This window comes from Natator depressus, chromosome 7 (genome assembly GCF_965152275.1).
Source record: "Natator depressus isolate rNatDep1 chromosome 7, rNatDep2.hap1, whole genome shotgun sequence".
Taxonomy (NCBI): Eukaryota; Metazoa; Chordata; order Testudines; family Cheloniidae; genus Natator; species Natator depressus.
In genome coordinates, this window is record NC_134240.1 from 54,116,087 (window position 1) to 54,139,699 (window position 23,613).

The 23,613-nt window shown below is 54.0% G+C and overlaps 1 protein-coding gene and 1 pseudogene across 1 annotated transcript; both read right to left on the minus strand.

Annotated features, from left to right (window-relative positions):
* Positions 1-579: 579 nt before the first annotated feature.
* LOC141991554 (zona pellucida sperm-binding protein 4-like) lies at positions 580-7,338 on the minus strand. Its single transcript, XM_074959883.1, has 12 exons — positions 7,263-7,338; positions 6,829-6,950; positions 6,645-6,747; positions 5,889-6,044; positions 5,246-5,433; positions 4,656-4,753; positions 3,459-3,589; positions 2,864-3,053; positions 2,627-2,774; positions 2,156-2,234; positions 1,568-1,681; positions 580-719 (listed from the first exon to the last, which is right to left on the minus strand). Exons 1-12 carry the CDS (start codon positions 7,312-7,314, stop codon positions 580-582), a joined length of 1,521 nt encoding a protein of 506 aa, XP_074815984.1. The 5' UTR covers positions 7,315-7,338.
* A 5,633-nt stretch (positions 7,339-12,971) lies between these two features.
* Positions 12,972-17,127, minus strand: LOC141991322 (zona pellucida sperm-binding protein 4-like; annotated as a pseudogene).
* Positions 17,128-23,613: the final 6,486 nt, after the last annotated feature.

Sequence of the window (23,613 nt, forward strand, 5' to 3'; positions counted from 1 at the left end):
AGGAATGGGCAACAGGGGATGGATTGCTTGATTACCTGCTCTGTTCATTCCCTCTGGGGCACCTGGCATTGGCCCTGGTTGGAAGACAGGATATTGGGCTAGATGAACTTTGGTCTGACCTAGTACGGCTGTTCTTATGCACTACCCCAATGAAGCAAAGACATGGGTAGCAGTACTCTTCCAATCATTAAAATCAGTTAGCTGAGCAAAGTTAGAGGGTTTTTCCCCTCAGCTATCTTGAGTCTATTGGTGCTCAGCTGTTTGGCTTTGAGACTTCCAGGTCACACCTGCTGTGTGCTCAGAGGGGGCAGCTGAAGAGAAGCACATAACACTAGCTAGCTCCCCCCCCCAAACAGCTGTCTTGCTAGTCAGTGTCCTGCTCCCAGTTAGCACCCACTACAGACACAGGTGGTAGAAGGACAGGATGGTAGCTCTGCCTAGGGGACATAGATGGACTCTGCATTCCAGTACCATCACTCCACTTGTGCCAAACCTGCAAGTGGTTTCCCCTGCCTCCCCCAGGGCCAGGCCACACTGTCCCTCCCAGGAAGCACAGAGAAAGCATGCTTGCAATAGTGTTTATTGTATCACACAGATCTCACAGGCTGTGTTTCTCCATCTGCCCTGCATGATGGCCATGAGCATCACACACAGTGCCCCCATCAGCATCACCCCAGCTAAGGCCAAGATCCAGGCTGCTCCACTGTTCCTTGGAGATCCTATTCAAAGAAAGGAAGTTCAGTCTGGAGCAAGTATGCCTTTAGAGCCCTGATCAGACCCCCATCCTGCTCCACCCATTATTTCCTCCTCCAGCTTTCCTAGTCATAGGCTCAGCCTATTATACAGTAGTTACCAGCATATGCTGTACCTAGACCAGTTCTCTCATAAATCCAGAGTCCTTCCCATCTTGAGGACAGAATGGGCTATTGTCCTAGCCCCTTGCCAACAGGCCATGTTTGCTGCAGATTGGATGGGTTAGTGCAGCCAGTGGTTCCTCCAGTAGGAGAGTCAGTAGCAGCTCTGCATGCCTCTGCAGTCCTGTCTCTCTAGGCCATGCTGTCATGGGCCCCAGCCTTTTCTGGTGGCAATGTGATACCAGTGTGCTCAGAACACAGGGTTGGGCGTTCTCTGCAGGCTTAAGCAGGATGCCTCTAGAAGAGTTATTCAGGTTAGGACAGTCAGAGGGATGCATGCCCAGTGATGAGTTGAGGCTGCCCTCCCTCAAAGTCCATTTGGACACAGTGGGATGAGGATCAGCAGTTAAATAGGACTACCCCATGCCATAGGGCTGTAAACCCAGGTAAGCCAGTCAGGTTGGAGATGTAATCGAGACAGGAGTGAATTCCCTGGTCATCCTTACAACTGGCCATGGGCAGGTCAATGACTGAATTAGCCTCATTGGTTTGGTGCCCTACCACTGTAGGGTCACCCCAGGGTGGCCTAGACTGAATGGTCTTTGAACAAGAGGTCCCTGCCATAGGGAGCTCCCCCACAGTGGAGAAGTTAGTTTCAGGCAACAGGTTAGGCTCTAAGGCTTCTACAAAGAAGGATACTAGGCCAGACTCACCAAGTTCTGAAGACACTTCCCTCTTCAGCCTGGCCTGGAGGAGAAACACAGGCCCCTGGCTGGTGATGTGGGAGAGCCCATCTTGAAGGTGCTGCTCAGAGCTCCTCCTGCCCCCTATGACAGACAACAGCTGTTTAGCTGCAGAGCAGACAAGTCTGGAAGTCTTGTTAACCAAGGAGCACCTATGCTTCCATCACCCCATGTCTGAGGAAAGCCAGTCAGTGGGGCATCTGCTGCAGCAGAGCATCAGCCCAGCTCCCTGCAGCATCTGGCATTGCCCTGACATGGCACTAGAGAAAGATAGCTGCATTGTCAGCCACACCCACTGGAGCAGGAGGGGAAGTGAGCTCCCTTTCCAAATGGAGTGGAGAACTCCTCATTGGTTTGTTCAGAGAGGTGACCTTGCTGTGCAAGCAGCAGCAGGGTGAGTTGGAAACTACTCCCTTTTGATGAGCAGGAAGCCCAGCTGTCACCAGGCCTGATGGGTTTGTGCTCATGGCTGATCAGATACATCCATGAATCCTGGCAGCCACCCCACCGGCTCCCTCTTCACCACAGCCCAAGCAAGGAGGATGGGAAGAAACTCACGGGCTCCAGCAGGGCAGGAGAGGGTGCAGGGCTCCAGCCTGGAGGGCTGACACACTGAGGCGCTGCAATGCAGGTACACCTAGGAGTGGGGAGAGAGATGATGGCTCAGGTTGGACAGGCCCTTCTTGACATGTCCCTGCCTTTGCTTACAGGGGAGTGAAGCTACACTCCACCTTACAGGGTCCTGAACCTGTGGGGTGGGTGGCCTGTTAGTGTAGGAGCACTGGAGAGGCTGGGCAGTGAGGACCACCATGGAGGTCAGGGAGATGAAGAATCTTAACCAGCCTAAGGTTTGCCCTACACTTTGACTCATGATCTTGTCTCATTAGGGAATGAGACGAGCAACATGGAAGGGGGAAAAGGCTTGAGGAGCAGGACCACTATGACAGACATTGTGCAAACATGCCAAATGCTAGAGTGTATTGATCACAGAGACCAATTGGCCCTACTGGAATAGAAGGGAGGTCATACCGGCCCTGTGAGCACCCGCTGGGAGGCAGACTCCACGAAGGTGAAGGTTCTGACGATGAAGCGCTGGTGGTGAGATGGGAACTGCAGCCCCGAGGCGGCTCCCACAGGCACCAGCTGGGTGCGGTAGTTGTCTCCTGTGTACGGGCACCTGGGAATGAGGGGAGCAGTTGTCAGAAGGTGCCCTGCACTCCCCAGGCCAAAATAGAGACCCCTTACCCTGGACCCCCAGTCACTCACCCATCCACCAGGATCGGCCACTGCGGCTGCTGCTGGGGGTTGGTGCTGGGGGTGGCCCAGCAGTCGTGCAGGACCAGAACCAGATCTGGGTCAGTTCTCTGCAGGATCCGGACCTCCACGTAGATGGGGTCCCGCAGAACCTTCACCACAGGGTAATCTTGGTCTGCGTAGTAGGAGCCGTAATTCTGCTCTGGAACAGATAAGCACAGAGAGGGTCACTGCAGGTAGAGAAGCTTAGTGCATCATATGGGGCCAATACCCACAAGCTGTTCAGGGGGTCCTGACTCCCAGTTCAGGGGTAAGCATTCCCACTGTGCTAGATCTAGCCCACAATGCAGGAGCAGGGCTGCCTTTCTATACACTGAGGACAGATAACCTCTCAGCCAGAAGTGAGCTGTAATTGAATCCTAAAATCAAAGTGCAAAGGACAGTCAAGTCACAGCCTTATCTCCCCCATCCTCCCTAGATCCATTCCACAGGGTCTTAAGGCCTCATCTGGCCTGGAGGGGCAGCTAAGCCAGAGACCAGATTCCCACACCAAGAGGTAAGAATGAGCCCCTGCTCCACCACGTCACTCTCCAAGGAGCTCTCCTACCTGTGGCAATGCGCAGCTCCAGCATCAGGGGGCCAGGCTGGGACACAGCGGGGGGCGGGGGCAGGGTGAAGACCTGGACACTCAAGGGGAGGAAGTTCCCACTGATGGAGTAGCTGCAGCGGACGTGTAACCTGGTGGTGAGAGTGCCAAGAAGATGAGATGATCAAGGCCAGGCATGCATTGCAGAGATGGCATTGAGGGGAAGGGCACCAGAGGGGGGTATGAACCCCACAGTGGGAGGGACAGGGTTCAGGGGAGCTGAGTTGCCCCATATGGGGCACCTGGAGGCAAGGCAATTAAGAATTAGTCCCATCTAGGGAGAACCCAGTGGGTGGTTCCTATAGATGAGGGACTGCAGGGCAATAGGGAAGGACTGAGGAGAGCTGCCATAGGGAGTTCTATTTTAGGATTAGCCCCAAACGGACAGAGCAGCCAGGGTTCCAGGCAGGTGCCAGGGGACGGCTAGAAACTGCCAAAAGGAGGCTTCCAGCAGGAAGCCTCACAAGGAATCAGACTTCCAAAGAGGAGTGGACGATGAAGTCCTGGGAAAGGCACCTGTGGGCAGGCAGAGGTAGGAAGTGGAAGATCTTGTAAGAAGAGACAGTGATAGCTGCTTGATCCCAGAGTTCCTGGGCTGGAAGCTAGAGCAGAGGGTGGGCCTGGTTCCCCTCCCATCCCCAGGAGAGGGGATAGGAAAACCTCCCACAGGGAGCAGAGTCAGTGACTACAGAACCTAGGCTGGGGCAAGTGACCCAACACAGGGTCAGATACTTGAGCATATTGGATTCCTACACCAGAATGAGTGAATAGGAGGGACCCAACCAGAGGGTGGGAGTCCTGAGCAGAGGCTGAATGTGGAGTTGCTACAATGCCAGGCCTGGCTGCAGAGGGACATGCTGGCTGGTGAGTTCACTCCATTTCCTCCCGACACCCCAGCCCAGGAAAGGGTTACAAACCAATATCCCCTTTATTGACTTGCTTCATGCTCAGCCCCATTCACCTCACTCCTCATGGCCAATCTTCCCCAATGAGTGGAGAGAGCCCAGGGTTCTGGGGAAGAGAGTCACTGCAGTCTGGCACTGCCATGTAACAGCTGGCTGGAGGAACAGCTGGCCCTGAACCACTCCCATGCTATTGCCTGACATGACAGAGGCAGCTCTAGAGATTCAGGGTAGAGATACCAGCCCCAGGAGTTACCTGAAGGTGCTATCCCTGGTGATGGAGCCCAGAGTCCAGGTTTTCACATCCCTGTCTGCCACCAGCTCAGTCTCATACACACCCTGGTCTCCAACCATCTGCAAGGAGAGAGCAATCACTTATTTTATTTGGCATGTGCATGGTCGTCTAGCCAAGAATTGGCATCTTCAGTGGCGTGATGCAGTTCTTCTAGGCCACCACTGAACCTAGTCAGGTGGCATTCACTGACAACGTGCAGCTGTTATGGTGCCCCCATAAGGCTTTATAGAAATATGCTTCTGTATATATAACTGGAATATGTTTTATGCTACATATGCCATGTAATGAGTTACAAACTTAACTCAAAGCAGCTTAAAATTGCTTTTAACACTCAAATCCCCAGCTTTCAATGGGGTTTAAACCCCAAATAAATTCATTTTACCCTGTATAAAGCTTATACAGAGTAAACTTATACGTTGTTTGCCCTCTAACACTAATAAAAAATATGCACAGCTGGTATTAACACACTCTGAGTTAATTAATAAGTAAAAAGTGAATCCCCTTCTATTGCTGAGTGACCCCATCCTGGCCTCCCCCAGCTCAACTCTTACCCGGAAAGTGGTGCCACAGGCAGAGAGTGGGAACCGGAACAGGACAAAGGCGTTGTTCTGCCCCACAGGGACACAGCCAGCACCACGCCCATTGGCCAGATGCACCGAGTCCAGGATCAGGGGGGGCAGAGTCACAGCCCGAGAGACCACGAGGGAGAACTGGCCATCTGGAGTGCACTGCGCTGTCACTGGAAAGGAGCCGGGGACAAGTCAGGGCCACCTTCCTACCTGGGTTAGCCAGTCCCAGGACACTAGAGCAGAAGCCAGCAGCTTGTCCCGGAGCTGGATAAGAACCCACCATGTTCTACTGCACCCCTCCAGGGCACAGGCTGGCACTGCAAGGGACCCTGGCAATATAGCTCATGGTGGAGCTGTAATGGCCACAAGGCATGTGCTGTGGATTCCAGAGCAAGGGGCTGGGTCTGTTATTGGTCACGGCTGAAGCACTCAGCCTGAGGCTGGATGGAAAGCATTGCACGTGGCCTTGATATCACACTAACTAGCCCAGCACCCAGCTGTCTGCAGGACTGGGTATGTGGAAACCCCACTCAGCTTTGATGCCAGGTATCTCAGCCACTGCCCCCCACACCCACACGAGGGACCATTAGTCAGCTCTGGACAATTCATGTGCACAGAAACTCACCTGTGTTGCCATAGTAACAAGGCTTCACCCTATCACTGGGGTTGTAACAACAGCCTTGTTCTTCACAGACTCCCCGGGCGATGGGTGGGGAGCCACAGGGCAGCCTGTCCTGGCTCTGGATGGCAGCACAGACATCGGGGCTTGGAGCATCCAGGGCTGGGGTGAGACAGGTGGGAAGCAGTAAGGAACAGAGACTAGGTGGGGCAAGAGACTGGACTACAGAGCATGCTCCCTCCTGGCCTGGCCAGGAGCTTTGAGGCTCCCTCAGGGCCCCAGGCGTTCTGCAGGACAGACATCCTGCTGCCAGCTCACACTCTGCTGAGGGGCTTCAATCTGCACCATCCAGGGGGAACCTGGTCTGTGCCCTCTCAGCCCAGAGACTCACCGTTTAATCCAGGAACAGTTTGGGTAATGGCCTCGTGGAGACATGGCCTCTAGGGAAGCCTTCAGCACCTGTCACCATCCCCAGGCCCTGCCTGGAGCCCTTAGGGGCTAATGCAATACAAAGACCATGAATGCCAGGCTCTCCTATGTGAGAGAGCAGCCAAGCAGCAGGGAGTGCTCTCTGCCAGGGGCATTGTCTTGCTCAGCCTGCAAAGAAGGGCTGTCACTGGCCCCACAGTGGCCACCTGACCCCAGGGAGGAGAAGAGGGAGACACAGGCCTCCCTTTGTGTAACTGGAGGAGAGCAGCCATCTCCACAAGATCATTCACAGCCACAGGCTGGGGCATTCAGCATAAGACACTAGGCCCTCACCTGGCAGGCTCCTGGGGCACCTGAGCACCTTCTCCTCATGCAGGGCCCTGCGCCCACCAGCAGCCATCCCCTCAACACCAACCACCATCAGGTGACCGCCATCCTGGGGAGAGAGACCCACAGACATCAGGGCTGGCAGAGCAGCAAGCACAGAACCCAAGGCAGGTGCCAGAAGGTCACTCACCCATTCAGAGACATAACAGCCAGCATAGGAGGCACCAACTGTCCTGGAGCCATCTGCAGCCTGGGAGACCCAGACCCCACAGCTGGAGTCATTCTGCAGAGCATGCAGCTTCCCAGCCGTATCTAGGGAGGAACAAGGAGATCAGCAGCCAGTGCAGGGGAAGGAGCTACTGCCTCCCTGCACAGAAGGGACAAGCTCCTGGCTGCAGGGGGGCAGAAGGGCTGCCCAGGTCAAGCCAGGCCAGCCCAGAAGCCCTGCCCAGCTCAGTTCAGCCATTGCTCAGGCTCCCTAGGACTCAGCCAGCTGCTGGCCAGGGCTTGGACAAGCAGAAGGATCCCTGGGACAGAATTAGTCCCTTCCCCCTCTCCCTGGAGCCACACACTGGGCTCCCTCCAGACACCCAGGGAGGGGCACACAGGGCTGGCCTCACTTACCCCAAGCAGTCAGTGCCAGGGAGTCCACCCCAGCCTGGCCAGGATGCAGCATGAACTGCAAGCTTCTCTGGCCACAGACCAGCTCCTTAGGCTCCCCCAGGGCTCCCAGAGCCAGAGCAAAGGGGCAGTACAGCAGCCAGAAGCACAGCACTCCCCCATAGAGCCCACACCACACCCCAGCCATGCTGCTCTCCTGCCAGTGACCCATAAGGCATCTGCCCCCAGTCTGCCTCCTTTGTACCCTGCAGGCAGCTGGGATTGGCCAGAGCCCAGGTGGCCATTCCTGCAGGGCCAAGGGAGAAGAGCCCAGCCCCTCCCCTGAGGTCTGGCCATACCCTGCCCCAGGAAGGAGAAACCTTGGGCGTGGGATGGAGCTTCCTGGCCCTTCTCAGGAGGAAGCAGAAGATGGGTCTGTGTTCATGGCATGTTACTGAGGGGAGGTCAGTTTATTCCTTCCCATTGGAACCCCGGGAGGGTTCAGACCTTCCTTCCTCTCCAAATGCTGGTGTTGGGCCTCGCTCTGCTGAGGGATCAGCCTGGCCCCTTGCCAAGGGCTCTCTGCTGCATGATGGGGGCATCTGCAGCTGCCAGGGCATCTGCCACCAGGCCAGCTCTGGACTCACTCTTTGGGGCTGCCATAGCACCAGACTCCTGCTGGAACAGTGAGGTTCCTCGGGCACAGTCCTAGCCGGCCTCCGCTCAGTTCACACACTGGGCTGGCTTGGGCTGGAGGACGGCCAGGTTCCCTGCATCAGGCCCTTGCAGAGGGAGCGGTGAGAGGGGGAGGGCCTGAGTCTCCATTGCCATAGTTACCAAAGCAGAAGGGAAGTGTTTTACCCCCTCTGCTGTAAATGAGGCGCAGGCCAGTGGAGAGTCAAGCCCAGAGAATCCAGTTCTAGCGGGAAGCTAGGTTTGGTTTCTCTTTGCACCGTTGCTTCCCAACCCAGCAGGGACCCAGGACTATCCAAGTCTATTGAGTCTTGGGGACCCCAAACTCATCTCTATTTCCTTTGAACAAATGCAGGAACTGGACCTGCCATAGCAGCTTGGGTCGAGGGAGGGGTGTATGGGATGTGCCTAAAGCTTGTGCTTTCCTGACAGTTTCAAAATACAAATGGAAAACAATTTTCATCCCATGGAGCTGTATGGATCCCAACTTCATTCATCAGGAGGGGGGTCCTTTAGAGTTACAGCACAGCCCTCTATCATTGAACTAGAGGAATAACTGGTAGGAGTACTAGGCTGTTAGCCTCTATGGCAGGGGCGGGCAAACTTTTTGGCCCGAGAGCCACATCTGGGTATGGAAATTGTATGGCAGGCCATGAATGCTCACGAAATTGGGGTTGGGGTGCAGGAGAGGGTGAAGGCTCCAGCTGGGGGTGCAGGCTCTGGGGTGGGGCTGAGGATGAGGGGTTTGGGGTACAGGAGGGTGCTCCAGGCTGGGACCAAAGGGTTCAGAGTGTGGGAGGGGGCTCTGGGCTGGGGCAGGGGATTGGAGCACAGGGGGGTGAGGGCTCTGGCTGGGGGTGCAGGCTCTGGGGTGGGGCTGGGGATGAGGGGTTTGGATTGCGGGAGGGGAATCAGGGCTGGGGCAGGGGGTTGGGGCATGGGAGAGACTCAGGGTGCAGGCTCCAGGTGGCATGTCTCCCCTCCAGCTCCTATGCGGAGCCGCAGCCAGGCACTGCCCCATCCACAGGCGCCGCCCCTGCAGCTCCCATTGGCCGCAGTTCCCACCCAAAGGGAGCTGCGGGGACAGTGCTTGGGGCAGGGGCAGTGTGCAGAGTCCCCTGGCTGCCCCTACACGTAGAAGCCAGAAAGGTGACATGCTGCTGCTTCCAGGAACTGCGCAGAGCTGCAGCTAGCGCTCATGGAGTGGCCTCCCCCCAACCCCACTCCCCAGATGGCGCTCAGGAGCGGGGCAAGCCCCACACCCCGCTCCCCAGTGGGAGCTCAAGGGCCAGATTAAATTGGCTGGTGGGCCGTAGTTTGCCCACCTCTGCTCTATGGGTATGTCTGCACAGCCCGCAGCACCAAGCCTGCGAGCCCATATCAACAGACTTGGGCTACTGCACTAAACGTAGCTGGGTAGACATTGTGGCTCGGGCTCTGAAGCCTAGGGAGTGGGGTATGTTTCAGGGCATGAGCTCCAGCCAAGCCCCCACTTAAAAGTGCTCTTGACACAATTGTTTTTGCTGTGGTAGCATGAGCCCAAATCTTTCAGCCTGGGCTTGGAGACTCAGTGCCATGGGTTGCCGCTGTCTGCATAGATGTACTCTACATGGCTGAAACGGAGGAGAGATGCATGCTTTGCCAGCAGGTTTCAGAGCTATTTGCTGACAGCCAAGGACTGGTGTGGCGCAGGACTCCTGGGTTCTTTTCCAGGATCAGTTAGGGAGTGATTCTAGTAGTCATTTTCCTTTCTGCCATTGGGCTCCCTCCTAGTCTCTACCCCCTCAACTGCTCTTATTTATATTACCATAGCATTTGGGGCCCTGTAGTCACCCACACTAGCTCCTGCCCCTCCTCCTATCCCACCCCGACCATGGCTTCTGCCCTCCCAGCTCTGTGTCTATCTTGTCCCTTTCCATTTTCCCCCCATCCTCTGTGTGTGGGTCAGGCCCTTTACTCCTCCTCGGTGCAGCCTGGCCCAAGCAGGGGGCATTGAGATCACAGGAGAGACAGGTGCCTTGCTCTCAGTTTTGGTGCTCAACACCACAATGTCCCCTCCCGACCAGCAGAAAAAATTTAAGGGAAAGTGCTGCTCAGTGGAGACGGAAACTGGAGAATTTAGCTCCAAACAAACCTCCACTGAGCCTGAGCAAACTGATTTTTTCAAAGGCTCGTGACTTGGCTCCATGTGGGAGAAGCTTCTCAGGACCAGCAAGAGGTACAGCCCAAACATCAAAAACAGCCACTCTGGGATGTTTCAGCTCCCAGCTCCCCACCAGGAGGGTTCTAGAACTTCTCAATGAAGCAGCTATTTTCTCTCTAATGGGGCAAAACCTATTCTCTTCCCCGCCCCCCAATTAATTCTTGCAAACAGCTGCTCCGTTTTAGGTGAAACTTTCCTTTAAAAAAAATTCAGCCCGAGGCAGACACCTGAGGTGGAAAACTTCAGCCCAAATGGCTCAGAGCAACTGAAAACAGAGCCCTAGAATGGAAAACATCAGGCCAGCATTCACTAAAGGCAGAGCTGGTCACAACTGACTTGGCTGTTTTAAACTGTCTCAGCTATGCACACATGCTGCTATTCCAGTGGACCTAGGTTGCATTAAGGCAAAACAGATCTTCCGAAAGTTTTCAGTAAAGAAAAAGCACTACAGATTGCACCAGCCCAGAGGTTGGGGCACTCAGGAGGGATGGGGGAGATCCAGGGTCAAGGCTCTGACTCCAGCAGAGCAGGGACTTGAACATAGTTCTCCCTCATCCCAAAATACCCTAACACCAGCTATGGGTTATGCTGGAACAGGTCTCTGTGTGAACAGAGGTTCTACCCTGGACTCCAGAAAGTGGGTAGTGGAGATCACAGCAGGGCTGCTGGAGCTCTGCTGACTAATTCTGCACATCTCTCCTGCTTTTCTGGGGAAGCTGTAGCTCAGCCAGGATCTCCCCCAAGACCGGTACAGAAGATGTTATTGACCTTTGTACAAACACAAGATTCCCTTGCTCTTTGGGCTCTCTGTCCCCCTTGCCAATTCTATAGCCTTCTCCTCACTCTGGAGTATGTCACTTCCCCAGGGCAGCTATTAATTCTCTCACCAGCCACTGCCTTCCTGCTGGTCAGCCAGGATCCAGTAGCAAACATGAGAGAGGAGCGCTGGGATTAGTTAACAGTTTCCTCAACCAGCAGTTGGTTTTATACAGTTCCTGCCTGTATTTTGCTTTAGTATCCTCCACTGGTTGAGTTGGCCAAGCACAGGAGAAGCATGGAGGGAGTCCTGAGCTTGCCAGGGTGGTGGCATTTGGATCATACAGAGATACTAGTTGACCAAGCTAACTAGCCCCATTCAAGCCTGTCTAGCAGGAAGACTAGTGATCACACTGAGATGAGGTACAGCACTGGTGCTCCATATGCTGTAAGTCTCAAAATAAGCTAAGTTCCTTGGTGCTGCTGCCAGATGAGCAAAGCATCTGGTTTCTGGCTGGGCGGTCACAATTGTCCATTCCTGCACAGCTGGTCAGACAAGGAGTAGGCAGGGTTGGGCCCACCTCCATTAAGGCAACAGGCAGGAGTGGCAAGCCCTTTCCCTGGTGCTATCACTGAGGCAGGAGCAGACATATGGTGCTTCACTAGGCCTCCCTCCACAGGCTGAGCAGGCTTGAGTTCAAACCCATAACTGCTCTGTGACGTTGCACCCCATAATGCTTTATAGAAATATGCTTCTGAGTGTAAATATGACATAACTGGAATATGTTTTATGCTAGATATGCCATGTAGCATATCTCTGCAAAGGTTATGATCTACTGGATATATTCATCCTATTTGTATGCATGTATCATGTTTGTATTCGAACTTATGAATATTGGCTGTGTACTTGTTTGATTTTAAGTAGCCTCAGTGAAGCATTTGGTCAGCTTCTTGAGAAAGGACTATTCTCAGGAAATGCCCAATCAAGTTGAAAATGGTCTTTGAGATCCATATCTGAGCTTTCCTGGGAACAGTCAAACTAACATGTAAGCAATGGCATTGGCCTGTAAACAACTGAGTCATACATGGACATGTGACTTGCCCATGTGACTCCAAAACTCCATCTTGTAGCTCTGATTCTGCATAGGAAAATACAAGGGGTTTCCACCCATAAGAGAGACTATATAAGTCCCTGGGAAACCCCTCCATTTTGTCTTCAGGTGGCTCAAGAAATAGCCTTTCCACCCCAAAGAGATGCCTGAAAGAAACTGGAACAAAGGACAGTAACTACAAGGGTGTGAGTGATTGCTGGACCCAGACTAGGAGGAAGCCTAGTCTGTAAAAGAAGCTCATTGGAACATCTCTGAGGGTGAGATTTACCTGCATTTAGTTTCTTACCGTTAGGCTTAGACGTGTGAGTTTTATTTTGCTTGGTAATTCACTTTGTTCTCTCTATTACTTAGAGCCACTTAAATCCTACCTTTTATATTTAATAAAATCACTTTTTTACTTATTAACCCAGAGCAAGCAATTAATTCCTGGGGGAGCAAACCGCTGTGCATATTTCAGTCAGTGTTATAGAAAGCGAACAATTTATGAGGTTACTCCGTGTAAGCTTTATATAGAATAAAACAGATGTATTTGGGGTTTAGATCCCATTGGGAACTGGGTAGCAGGGGCAGGAGCACTTCTTAAGCTGTTTTCAGTTAAGCCTGCAACTTTTGGGGGACCTGGTTCAGACCTGGGTCTGTGTTTGTAGCAGGCTAGCATGTCTGGCACAACCAGGCAAGGTACTGAAGTCCCAAGCTGCAAGGGAAAACTGGCTTGGAGGTAGTCCCAGCACATCAGGTGGCAGTCCCAAGGGGGTTCTGTGACCCAACCTGTCACATGCTCACCATGACAAACAGCTTCCACTTAGCCATAGCCAGCAATCGAGGTGAAGAGACAGGGCAGACTATGCCAAGGGAACCAGGAGTTGTGGCAGAGGCCAGGGGAGTAGAGGGAAAGCTTCCATAAACGTGTCTAGCAAGGATTTTGCCCATTGCTCCACCCACACCCATCTCAGGTTCGTTCTCCCCTTCTCACGGGGAGACTGCAGAGCTGGGCAGAGAAGAGCCAGAGAAACAGTATGTCTGGAATGGTTTTAATTCACGATTCTGGTTTCACAAGCTGCATTTCTCCTCCATCTCCACCATGCAGTTACCAGGAGTGACATGGACAGGCCCGCCCCCACGCCCGACTGCTGCGCTGGCCCAAGCTGCAGTCCAGGGTGCTCCGAGACAAGCGTGCAGGACGGAGACAAAGCAGTTATTAGCCATACACCCAGGCTGCACGGCCCAGGGAGGGGTAGGAGGAACAGGAATCCTCTCTCTCCCACTGCCAGCCCTTTCCTGCTCATGGCAGACTCCCACCCTGCCCAGGGGCTGGAGAATGTGGCAGCTGTAGATGAGGCAGCAGACGCTATTTCAGATGTGACCACAACACCCAGAACGCAGCCTGAAATGCGGAGTCAGCCAGTACACAAGTTGTTGCCCTGGCTTAGTGCCCTTGTTCGATTGCCCAGCAGCATGTACGGTTCCCTTGAAGGGAATTTCTACCACTGGGCAGCTCACACCAGGCTCAGGGACAAGGTCAGCTTCAGACTACAGTTACACCAAGGCTCAGATACTCACCCTATCCATCCACAGCAGCTTCTCCTGATCCAGTCCTGGAGGAATATATCAGCCCCCCGGCTGGTGGTGGGGGAGAGCCCATCCTGAGAGTGCTGCTTGGAGCTCCTCCTGCCCCCCATAAGGCCAGCAAGAGTTTAATTGCAAGGCACAGACAAGAAACCTGTACTCCCACACCACCAGGTCTCTGCTTCAGGAGACCCACATTGCCTAGCACTCCCCACCTTCCATAGCCAGGACACTCCACATTGTTCAGGGATTGAGGAGTACATGTCCTTTTCCCTTGGGATGAGGCTGAATTTGGACTTCTCAAAGAGGCTCTGGGAGATGGAGCTGCTCACTGCAAGAACGATGTTACCCCCAGTATTAGAGGAAGTCTGTGCCCAGAAGCCACAGTTTCATGGCAGGAAGGAGAAGAGGAGGACCCTACTCCCAGGTTTCTCAGACCCAGTTCCAGAGAGACAGCTGATTCCTGCCAGGCCCTCTTATCCCATCCCACAGAGAGAAGGGGAGGCAGAGGGGCCAGGACACTCACAGGCTACAGGGCCAGCACATGGAAGTGGTGCAGTGCAGGTACACCTAGAGGAGAGGGCATGGGTTAGGGCCTGGAGCTCTTGAAGTTCAGAAGCAACCACCTTGGGGCAAGTGTAGCAGGGTTGGAGGTTGCCTTTGTATCCATGCGCCAGGAGCCCCAAAAGGTGTAGGCACCCATGTGTGCATTCAGGAGTTGGAGGAAGCCCTATTACGGCTATGCTGAGTGCCTTGCAGGGGTCAGAGCAGTAAGGTCAATGCATTGCAGGGTCCCCATCCCCTCCCCCCCTTGTAGGCAAGGAAGCAGCACAGAGTTGGGGTCTCACCCGAGCAGGACTTGGCCTCATGGCAGAACTGGAGGAATCTCACCCTGCAGATAAATGAGACCTAAACCCATTCAAAGGGATGGGGAGACTGGACACGAGCAATATCGGGGGCTGGGCTGAAACAGCAGGTTAGGCTGGGAGTATCAGAGCTGGCCCGGAGCAGCACTGGGGACAAGAAGGGCAATTCCTGCAAAATTGGAGATTTGTGCTGGAAAAGTGAATCAGGAGATTGCTTCGATTCAAACAGAAGCTGTATTTTCCTGTGGTGCTGCATTGCCTCATGGGAGTCATAGCTCAAACACCTTCCTCCTGTGGGCTGAGCTCTCCTGGCTCTCCCATGACGCACTGCAGTCTCCCCTCTGTCCAAGTGGGATGGTGCATCATGAGACTCCCACAGCATGCCATGTGCCTGAGGTCTTAGAACAGAGACAGGCACAATGCTTGATGTGCAGGGCTATCTCCAAGGTAGGGCCCATCCTACGGATTTCTGGGAGTTACCCAGGTATCCACTGCGGCAAGCAAGAGAATGGTTCTTCCTCTAGTTGCTGGCAGTCAAGCTTGGCTTTTTAGAGCCAGTTTCCCTCCCTAGCTCAGGGGCTGGAGGGGATAGGTGGAAGGACCCTGTATTGTTCAGAAGCCATACTGGCCCTGTGAGCACCCGCTGGAAGGCAGACTCCACGAAGGTGAAGTTGCTGACAACGAAGCGCTGGTGGTGAGAGGGGAACTGCAGCCCCGAGGCGGTTCCCACAGGCACCAGCTGGGTGCGGTAGTTGTCTGTGTACAGGCACCTGGGAATGGGGAGGAGCAGCTGTAAGAAGGTGTCCTGCACACCCCAGGCCCAAATTGAGACCCTCAGCTGGACCCCCAGTCACTTACCTGTCCACCAGGATCGGCCACTGCAGCTGCTGCTGGGGGTTGGCACTGGAAGTGGCCCATCAGTGGTGCAGAACCAGATTTGGGTCAGTTCTCTGCAGGATCCAGACCTCCACCAGGTTACCTGAAGGTGCTGTCCGAAGTGACAGAGCCCTGACTCCAGGTTCTCACATCCCTGTCTATGAGAATGAGCTGGTGGCACACACCCTGGTCTCCAGCCATCTGCAAGAAGTCAGATACCGGCAGATTGACCAAACCAATAAGGGTCAGTTTTGACTCAGGTCCGAAAGCCTGTTAAGCATTCATCCCACAAAGCAGCTGGGCACTGACAAGCAGGTGCCTTGGCTCCCATCCTGGAACCCAGACTGCTAAGTAGCACGTGCCACTTCCCTGGAAAGTGGTGCCACAGGCAGAGAGTGGGAACCGGAACAGGACAAAGGCGTTGTTCTGCCCCACAGGGACACAGCCAGCACTGTGTCCACTGGCCAGACACACCAAGTCCAGGATCAGGGGTGGCAGAGTCACAGCTCAAGAGACCACAATGATGAACCGGCCATCTGGAGTGCACTGTGCTGTCATTGCAAGGGAGTAAAGGGGAAGGTGATCCTGACCTGTCATCTGAGCTAGCCAATCTCAGGACACTGGAGAAGAGACTCAAGTTCTAGTGCCCATTTGAATGGGATAGTACTTCCTCTCCACTGCCCAAGGATGAGAACTCCTCACTGGAGAGGGACACCTTCCAGTCTCTGCACCTCATCTGGAGTCCCCTCATTTCCAGCCAGGTCACTGGGAGAGCCAGGCTGAGCCCCTAGCTGGATCAGGCTCCCCAGATAGGAACCCCATTGCATTAGGAACCCAGACCAGAGGCTAAGGAGCCAGGATCTCTCATTCTTCCAACCCTGAGGACTCAGGAGAGGGACAGAGTCCCAGTTAGGCCAACACAGTAGTTGTCCATGTAGCTGGGAAAGGGTCATGGCCTCTGCATTGAGTGGCAGTCAGCCCTTGCCATTTCAGGCAGGGTGGAGTGTGAAGTTGGTTTTGCAGTCACCCAGCTCTTACGAGTGAAGTGGTAAGCCCCATGCACCCCTCCGAGCACCCAAGTGCCAGCAAGCTCTTCACAGCCACCGTCTGTATAAGGGCTTGCACACCAACTCACCTGTGTTGCCATAGTAATAGAGATTCATCCTGTCACTGGGGTTGTAGCAGCAGCCTAGCCCTTCGCAGTCTCTTTGGTTGATGAGTGGAGAAGCACAGGCTAGCCTGTCTGGGCTCTGGACAGCACTGCGGAGACTGGGGCTTGGAGCATCCAGAGCTGGATGGAGACAAGCTGGCGTTAGTGAAGAGTCACAGAGAGAATGAGGCTGAGACCCATGTCAGATTCTGCTGACCCCTCTGAGAAAGCATAAAGTGCCTGCAGCACCAACTTCTGCTCCAGACCTCCCTGCTCAATTCCAACCCTGATCTATGTATTTAAAGAAATAGACTGCAGACTTTAACCCAGGGACACTAAGTGCTATAGAAACACACAAGTGGCTTCCCTCTCTAGCTGTAGGTTTGCACATCTCCTCCCAGTTGGCCTGGCGGTTTTCTGGGCACTCCTCAGGCCCAGCCCGAGTTGAAGAGGAAGGTGTTTCCCCAGTCAGGGTCTCAGCTGGTGTGTGCAGAAGCCACAAATCAATCAACTTGGCCAAGTCTATTTGATGTGTCCAGTCACCCTATGGAAAGGCAGAGGCCCAGGCCAGAGAGTAGATGGAGAAAGGAGGAGAACATCAGATCCCGGTTCAGTGCACTAAGGGTCTGTCTGGAGCCACTGCTAGCATTTGACTCCTACCCGTCATGGCACCTGAGCACCTTCCCTTCCCACAGAGTCTTCTGCGCTGCGGCATCCATCCCTTCACTCCCGACCTCCAGCATGTAATTGCTGTTCTGAGGAAGAGTCAGCACATTCAGGCCTGTTAGAACAGCATCAGGAGAGGTTACGGGCTCTCAGCATTACCCATGGCTACCAAGGACATCCCAGCAGCTGTCCCCATTATGCTATTTGTAGAGTTGCAGGAGAAGTGACTGAAAAAGAACGAATTTCTTCACTGCAGTTGAAACAGAGTCCAGCTCTGGTCTTGCACAGCAGAGACAGCTTTTTGGGCTCTTAGTAGCTGAACTCTGGGGAGGCTGCATGGAGTCCCTAGTACTACCAGACGTAGTTACTGACATCCCAGAGGTGGGCATGTTTGACGGACTATGACTTGTGAACTCTCACCTTCTTCGAAATTGGGACGAGAACTCCACTCCCCGTTCTGGGCTGGGGGAACCCTGGAAGAGAGAGCAAGTCACTCAAGCCATGCTCTGCATTGCAGCTCTGCAGGTGGTACCACTAGCACCAGCACCGTAGCCACCCTCTCATTGAAGCCTGTGAGAGGATCTCACTGCTCAGAGCAGGGACACCATTGGCCACCTGCACTGTCTACACTAGAGCACCCCCTGTTGGAGCTGCACCAGTTGGCAGTGGGGTTTCATTAGCAGGGAATAAGCCTAGCATAGATCAGCCCTCAAATACAAACAGCCTTAGTGAAGATCTCTGTACATTGTAGAGCATCCTGTCTATTACAGGAGAGGCAGAGGGAACCAGTGTATTTCAATGAGAGCACATTGTGAAGACAGTTTTCTACCTTCTCCCCTCCCCCATAAGAAAAAGGGGGTTTCCCTCGCGATTGGAAAGCCACTCACCTGATGGGGAAGCACCAAAAGAGGTACCAACATCACATGAGGGGCAGTGTGAGCCACTCAGAGATCAGGAGGATCAATGCAGAGCACTGCATCATACAGGACCCACTGTTGGGTGAGTGGCAATTAGGACACAGGTCTAGCTGGTTTTGATACCAAGCATTAGTGCCACAATCTAGTCACAACCCTTTGGTTCAGGCACTGCTACCCCAGGCCTTTTGAACAAGGGAGGGAAGCAGCAGCCAATGCCATCCTGGTGACCAGCTGGGATTCACTGACAGTTCCAGGAGACCAACAGGACAAAAGCCATGCCAGTCCCAGCACACTCACTTACTCTATGACATAGCAGCCAGCATAGGAGGCATTAACTCTCACAGAGCCACCAGGGGCACGGGAGACCCAGGTCTTACAGGCAGAGTCATTCTGTAGAGGATGCAGCTTCCCCTGGGTATCTGGTGAGAAAGCAAAGGAAAGACTGGAGGAGGCAAATGTCCAGTGCTAGAGAAGTTAGGGTCTGGAGCCTTTCCTGGGACTCCTCCAGCCACCCACTGCCAGACCTCCCACAGGAGACAGAGGCAGCACCAGCATTTAGCTCAGGAAGTCTCAGACTGGGAGTTGACAACCCTCAGGGGGTTAAAAGGTTATTAAATGTGGGGGGGTCATGAGCTGTCAGCCTCCACCCCAAACCCCACTTTGCCTCCAGCATTTCTAATGGTGTTAAATATATAAAAAGTGTTTGTAATTTATAAGGGGAGGTCACACTCAGAGGCTTGCTGTGTGAAAGGGGTCACCAGTACAAAAGTTTGAGAACCACTGGTTTAGGTGGACCCCTCCCTGCTCAGTGCAGGCCTTTAACCCTCCTGTGAACATCCCAGCCCTTAAAGCCACACCGCTGATCAGACTGGCTCTCCTGCTATCGCTGGGACACAGACAGACAAGGCCTCAAGAGCAGCATAACGAGTCAGTCCATCTCATTCAGCCCTTCCTGCTACGGACAGCCAGGCAAGACAGTCAGTGCAAGGAGACTCCTCCCCTCAGCTCAGCAACAGGGTGACCTGCAGGCTTCTCTGGCCACACACCAGCCAATAGCCCCCTTCTCTCCCAGCCCCCTGAACCCCTACAATCAGCCAGCCACACAACTCCAAGGTCAATAATAATAGCAGCCCTTCCCCCATTCTGCTTCTCTCCTGGAGAACCCTAAAGCCCCTGCCCAGCAGAGACCCATTTATACTCAGCAGAGAGAAGGGACTGGCCCAAACCCAGCTGGAAGCTCTGGTGGGAGGCAGGTGCCAATCACTCAGTCCCTCCCCTGATCTCCCAGGGCCCCACCGTCAGCTGACGCTCTTCAGGCTCATTACCAGTCCCTCTGCTGCCCTGTGTTCAGGAGCACTGGGACATTCAAGAGGGCTCTTCCTCCGCACCTCAAGTCGTGGGTCACAGGAGGTTTCCCTGTATTGGTTTCCCTGAGCCCAAATGGATTTTCCTGAATATTCCCAGGGGGCTCTCTGTGTCCCCTCCCCACCCCCTGGGCTGTCGGGCTGGGACTCCTGAACCCCCACTTTGAAAACAGACACCTGGAGAAGCTTCTGCTACCTGTGCTGTCCTTGTGCTAGGGACTGAGAAAGGGCAGCAGCTGCTGGGGCTGTGTCAATCCAGGACCTCTCCCCAGATAAAAACTTCCCACTGCTGGAGCCAGCAGGTCACCTCCTAGCACACACACCAGGGTGGGATCCAGCAGACAGGACTGACAGATGGAGTCCAGTTCCACTGAGGATGTGGGGTATATTCCAGTTCTGCTCTGTGCTGCCAGTCCCCACAGCCCCATGAGCTCAGAGAAAGTACAGAGCAAGGGGAGAGCTGGGTATTGGAATCGGCACCCCTCCTTGAGCCCTTGTTTGCATTTCCTTCCAGTGCAATTGCTGCTGTGGGAAAGTGCTGAGTTGGCACAGCCTGGGGCTGAAATTCTCTGTCCATGCAGCAAGGATGCTATGGGCTGGCAGCAGCATCCCCATCACCAATGGCCTCCCTCTGGAGCTGGAGGGCCTCTGAGTGAGTGGGTACCGGCAGTTCCAGTTCATGCCCAGTCTGCCCTTCCCCCCAATAAGGCACACCTGGGGTGGGGGCAGGTTTTGTGGTATGGTCACGGACCATCATATGACCTGGCTGAGATCCCGCAGCTCATGTCAGATCACACTTGTTGGCATCTGTCCTCCGGGAGGCTATTGAGCAGTGATATCGGAACGACACTGAATCTGGCTCTCCCTAGCGCCCAAAACCAGCAGGTGACCAACAGGAGTGATACTGGCTGAAGCACCAGGGACTGGCCACTGCCTTGGTGAACGTGACCAACATTCTGCCCCCATTCGTCTACCCTTAGAGCATGTGGGGCTGGGCCTGGGGCTGAGCACTGCTACCATTCCACTCATGCCAGCCGGGAGGAGGAACAAAGCCAAGGAAGAGCTCAGGGGCAGAGAACGGAGACAATCTCCTTCAGCAAAAGAGATTCCCTGAAACGGAGTTGGCAGCAATGGCATTAGTGACCTGCCTTAACTGCAGAGCTCTTCAGAGGAACCATTGCTACACACTGGCACCTTTATCTAAAGGGCCCCACTGCCCAGTGGAAACAATGACAGGGTCATGTCCTCTCCTCACTGACGTGAGGGGATTGCACTCACACAGGGTCTGTCTGATCATGCCAGCTGCTCTGTGATTCCCAGCGTGGGGAGACATCCCCGTGCTTGCTCTGCTCCAGCTAGTGGCCTCGGCAGCATGGGCGGCTCAGCGTAGCTGCCTGATGACATCCCCGGAAGGTTGGTGGGACTGCACTCTTTAATCAAAACTAATCCAGCTCTGTGTTTAAACTGAACTGTTTGGTAACCCAATTAACATTTGCACATTAGCCCCGCACAGAGGCAACAGACAGCTACTATCTGAACTCCCCAGGAGAGGGCTGGACAGCACAAAACACATGTTTTGGGGAAAATCCAGGACTGGGAATGTGTGGGGGAAAGCGGGGGGAAGGGTCACCCTGCAGGTAGTAACCAAGGCTGGTGGAAGCCAGAGTGTGACTGGAGTGTTGCTGACAGGTTGCTGGGGGTCAGAGCTGCTGGACCAGAGCCGTAGCTATACACAGACATGCAGGGTGCGACCTGCCTCCTGGCAGGCTGATTGTGAGTGACCCAAGTTGGGAGCTACAACTGCAAAGCATGGTGAGGCACCCCCAGTTGCAGGACAGGGGTGACACAGCCCTTCGCTAGTCTGGATTGCACCCTGAAAGGTGATAGGAGCAAAATGCAGAACGTGTTCGTCAAAGAGCTCAGCTCTCATTTCAGGTGTGCACCTAATGATCATGGTTATACTGAGCAGGTGTGGACAGAGGAGCCATGAGGGTTTGTATCCAGCACTGTTTCACTACAGCTGGACTGGCCACGGGGATAAGCAGTAGCTTTTGAGGAGAGGCAGACTGGGTGGACTTGGGGCATGGCTGGGAAAACCTGGCTGAAGCAGGGGGAGGGAGTCCAGCTGGGATAGGTAGTGGGGGTGAGGGCCCAGCTCAGTGTGCAGCTTGTGTACCATTATGTGGGCCTTCAGTAAGCCACTGCCTGTGATATGTGCAGACAGGAGCAGAGGGCGTGAGCCAGCAAGGAGCAACTTCCTTGTGTGTTAATGGCTTCTGTAGTGCTAACTAAGCTTAATGGGAGGGGAACTGGAAATGCTGGCAAGGGGGTGTTGGTGCAGGGAATGGTGGGAAAGGGCTGGAGAAGGAGGGAGGCACACCAGTCTATTCTTACACACTTCAAGTTACTGTAACCACTGGGTAATAAAATTGCTGAGATTTTGGGATATAGACCATGGATGAGGTTTCTCTCACTAGCCCAGTTAGGAACCACCATTGCAGACATTGCAAAACATGACCATTATCCCACATCCACTACAGCAAAATGTACAGGAGTGGGGATGCACACTGAGGTATCACATAGCAACCGTGTGACCTAATGGAAAGACCACTGGCCTGGGACTATTCCTAGCTCTGCCACTGGCCGGCTGGGTGACCTTGGGTGAGTCACATCACCTCTCTGTGCATCAGTTTCTCATCTGTAAAATGAGGATAATGTTGCAAAGGATCTACTGATGCTAACACTACATAAACACTAGGTCTTATTTGGTATTACCTAATCATAGTGTGTCTGCGACAACCCTAAGAGAAACTACAACTGCCTAAACAACCAATAACTCCTTCAACAAACTATTCTCTTTCTTTTTTAAAAATAAGGAAACTCACTGACTAAAAATCTTTATTAACATAGACTTAAGGTTGCCTGGAGGTATCTCATGCCCTTCCAGAACAATGAGTTCAGTAAAACTCAAAAATCTGAAAACCAGGAAAAACATAGTTAAGGTACATACCAGTGCAACCAGATCCACCTAGAGGTCTGAGGATAACAGCCAACTGCTTCTTCCAGTTACTCTGTTAGCTTAAGTAGTAGTGGACGAAGCTGTGGCTCTAAAGGTTCCCACCCTGCTGATGATTCAAGTTCAACGCAATATGGTCCCATGTGATTATTTTTTTAAACATTTGGACTATGTGAATTTGAGGCACATCCCATATCCCAAGCACCCCTCCCTCAGCCCAAGCTGTCATAGCAGGTCCAGGCCCTGCATTTGTTAAAGGAAATAGAGATGAGCTTGGGATCCCCAAGACGCAATAGACTCAGGTAGTCCTGGGTCCCTGCTGGGCTGGGAAGCAATGGTGCAAACAGGAACCAAACCTAGCTTCCCGCTAGAACTGGATTCTCTGGGCCTGACTCTCCACTGGCCTGCGCCTCATTTACAGCAGAGGGGGTAAAACACTTCCCTTCTGCTTTGGTAACTATGGCAATGGAGACTCAGGCCCTCCCCCTCTCACCGCTCCCTCTGCAAGGGCCTGATGCAGGGAACCTGGCCGTCCTCCAGCCCAAGCCAGCCCAGTGTGTGAACTGAGCGGAGGCCGGCTAGGACTGTGCCCGAGGAACCTCACTGTTCCAGCAGGAGTCTGGTGCTATGGCAGCCCCAAAGAGTGAGTCCAGAGCTGGCCTGGTGGCAGATGCCCTGGCAGCTGCAGATGCCCCCATCATGCAGCAGAGAGCCCTTGGCAAGGGGCCAGGCTGATCCCTCAGCAGAGCGAGGCCCAACACCAGCATTTGGAGAGGAAGGAAGGTCTGAACCCTCCCGGGGTTCCAATGGGAAGGAATAAACTGACCTCCCCTCAGTAACATGCCATGAACACAGACCCATCTTCTGCTTCCTCCTGAGAAGGGCCAGGAAGCTCCATCCCACGCCCAAGGTTTCTCCTTCCTGGGGCAGGGTATGGCCAGACCTCAGGGGAGGGGCTGGGCTCTTCTCCCTTGGCCCTGCAGGAATGGCCACCTGGGCTCTGGCCAATCCCAGCTGCCTGCAGGGTACAAAGGAGGCAGACTGGGGGCAGATGCCTTATGGGTCACTGGCAGGAGAGCAGCATGGCTGGGGTGTGGTGTGGGCTCTATGGGGGAGTGCTGTGCTTCTGGCTGCTGTACTGCCCCTTTGCTCTGGCTCTGGGAGCCCTGGGGGAGCCTAAGGAGCTGGTC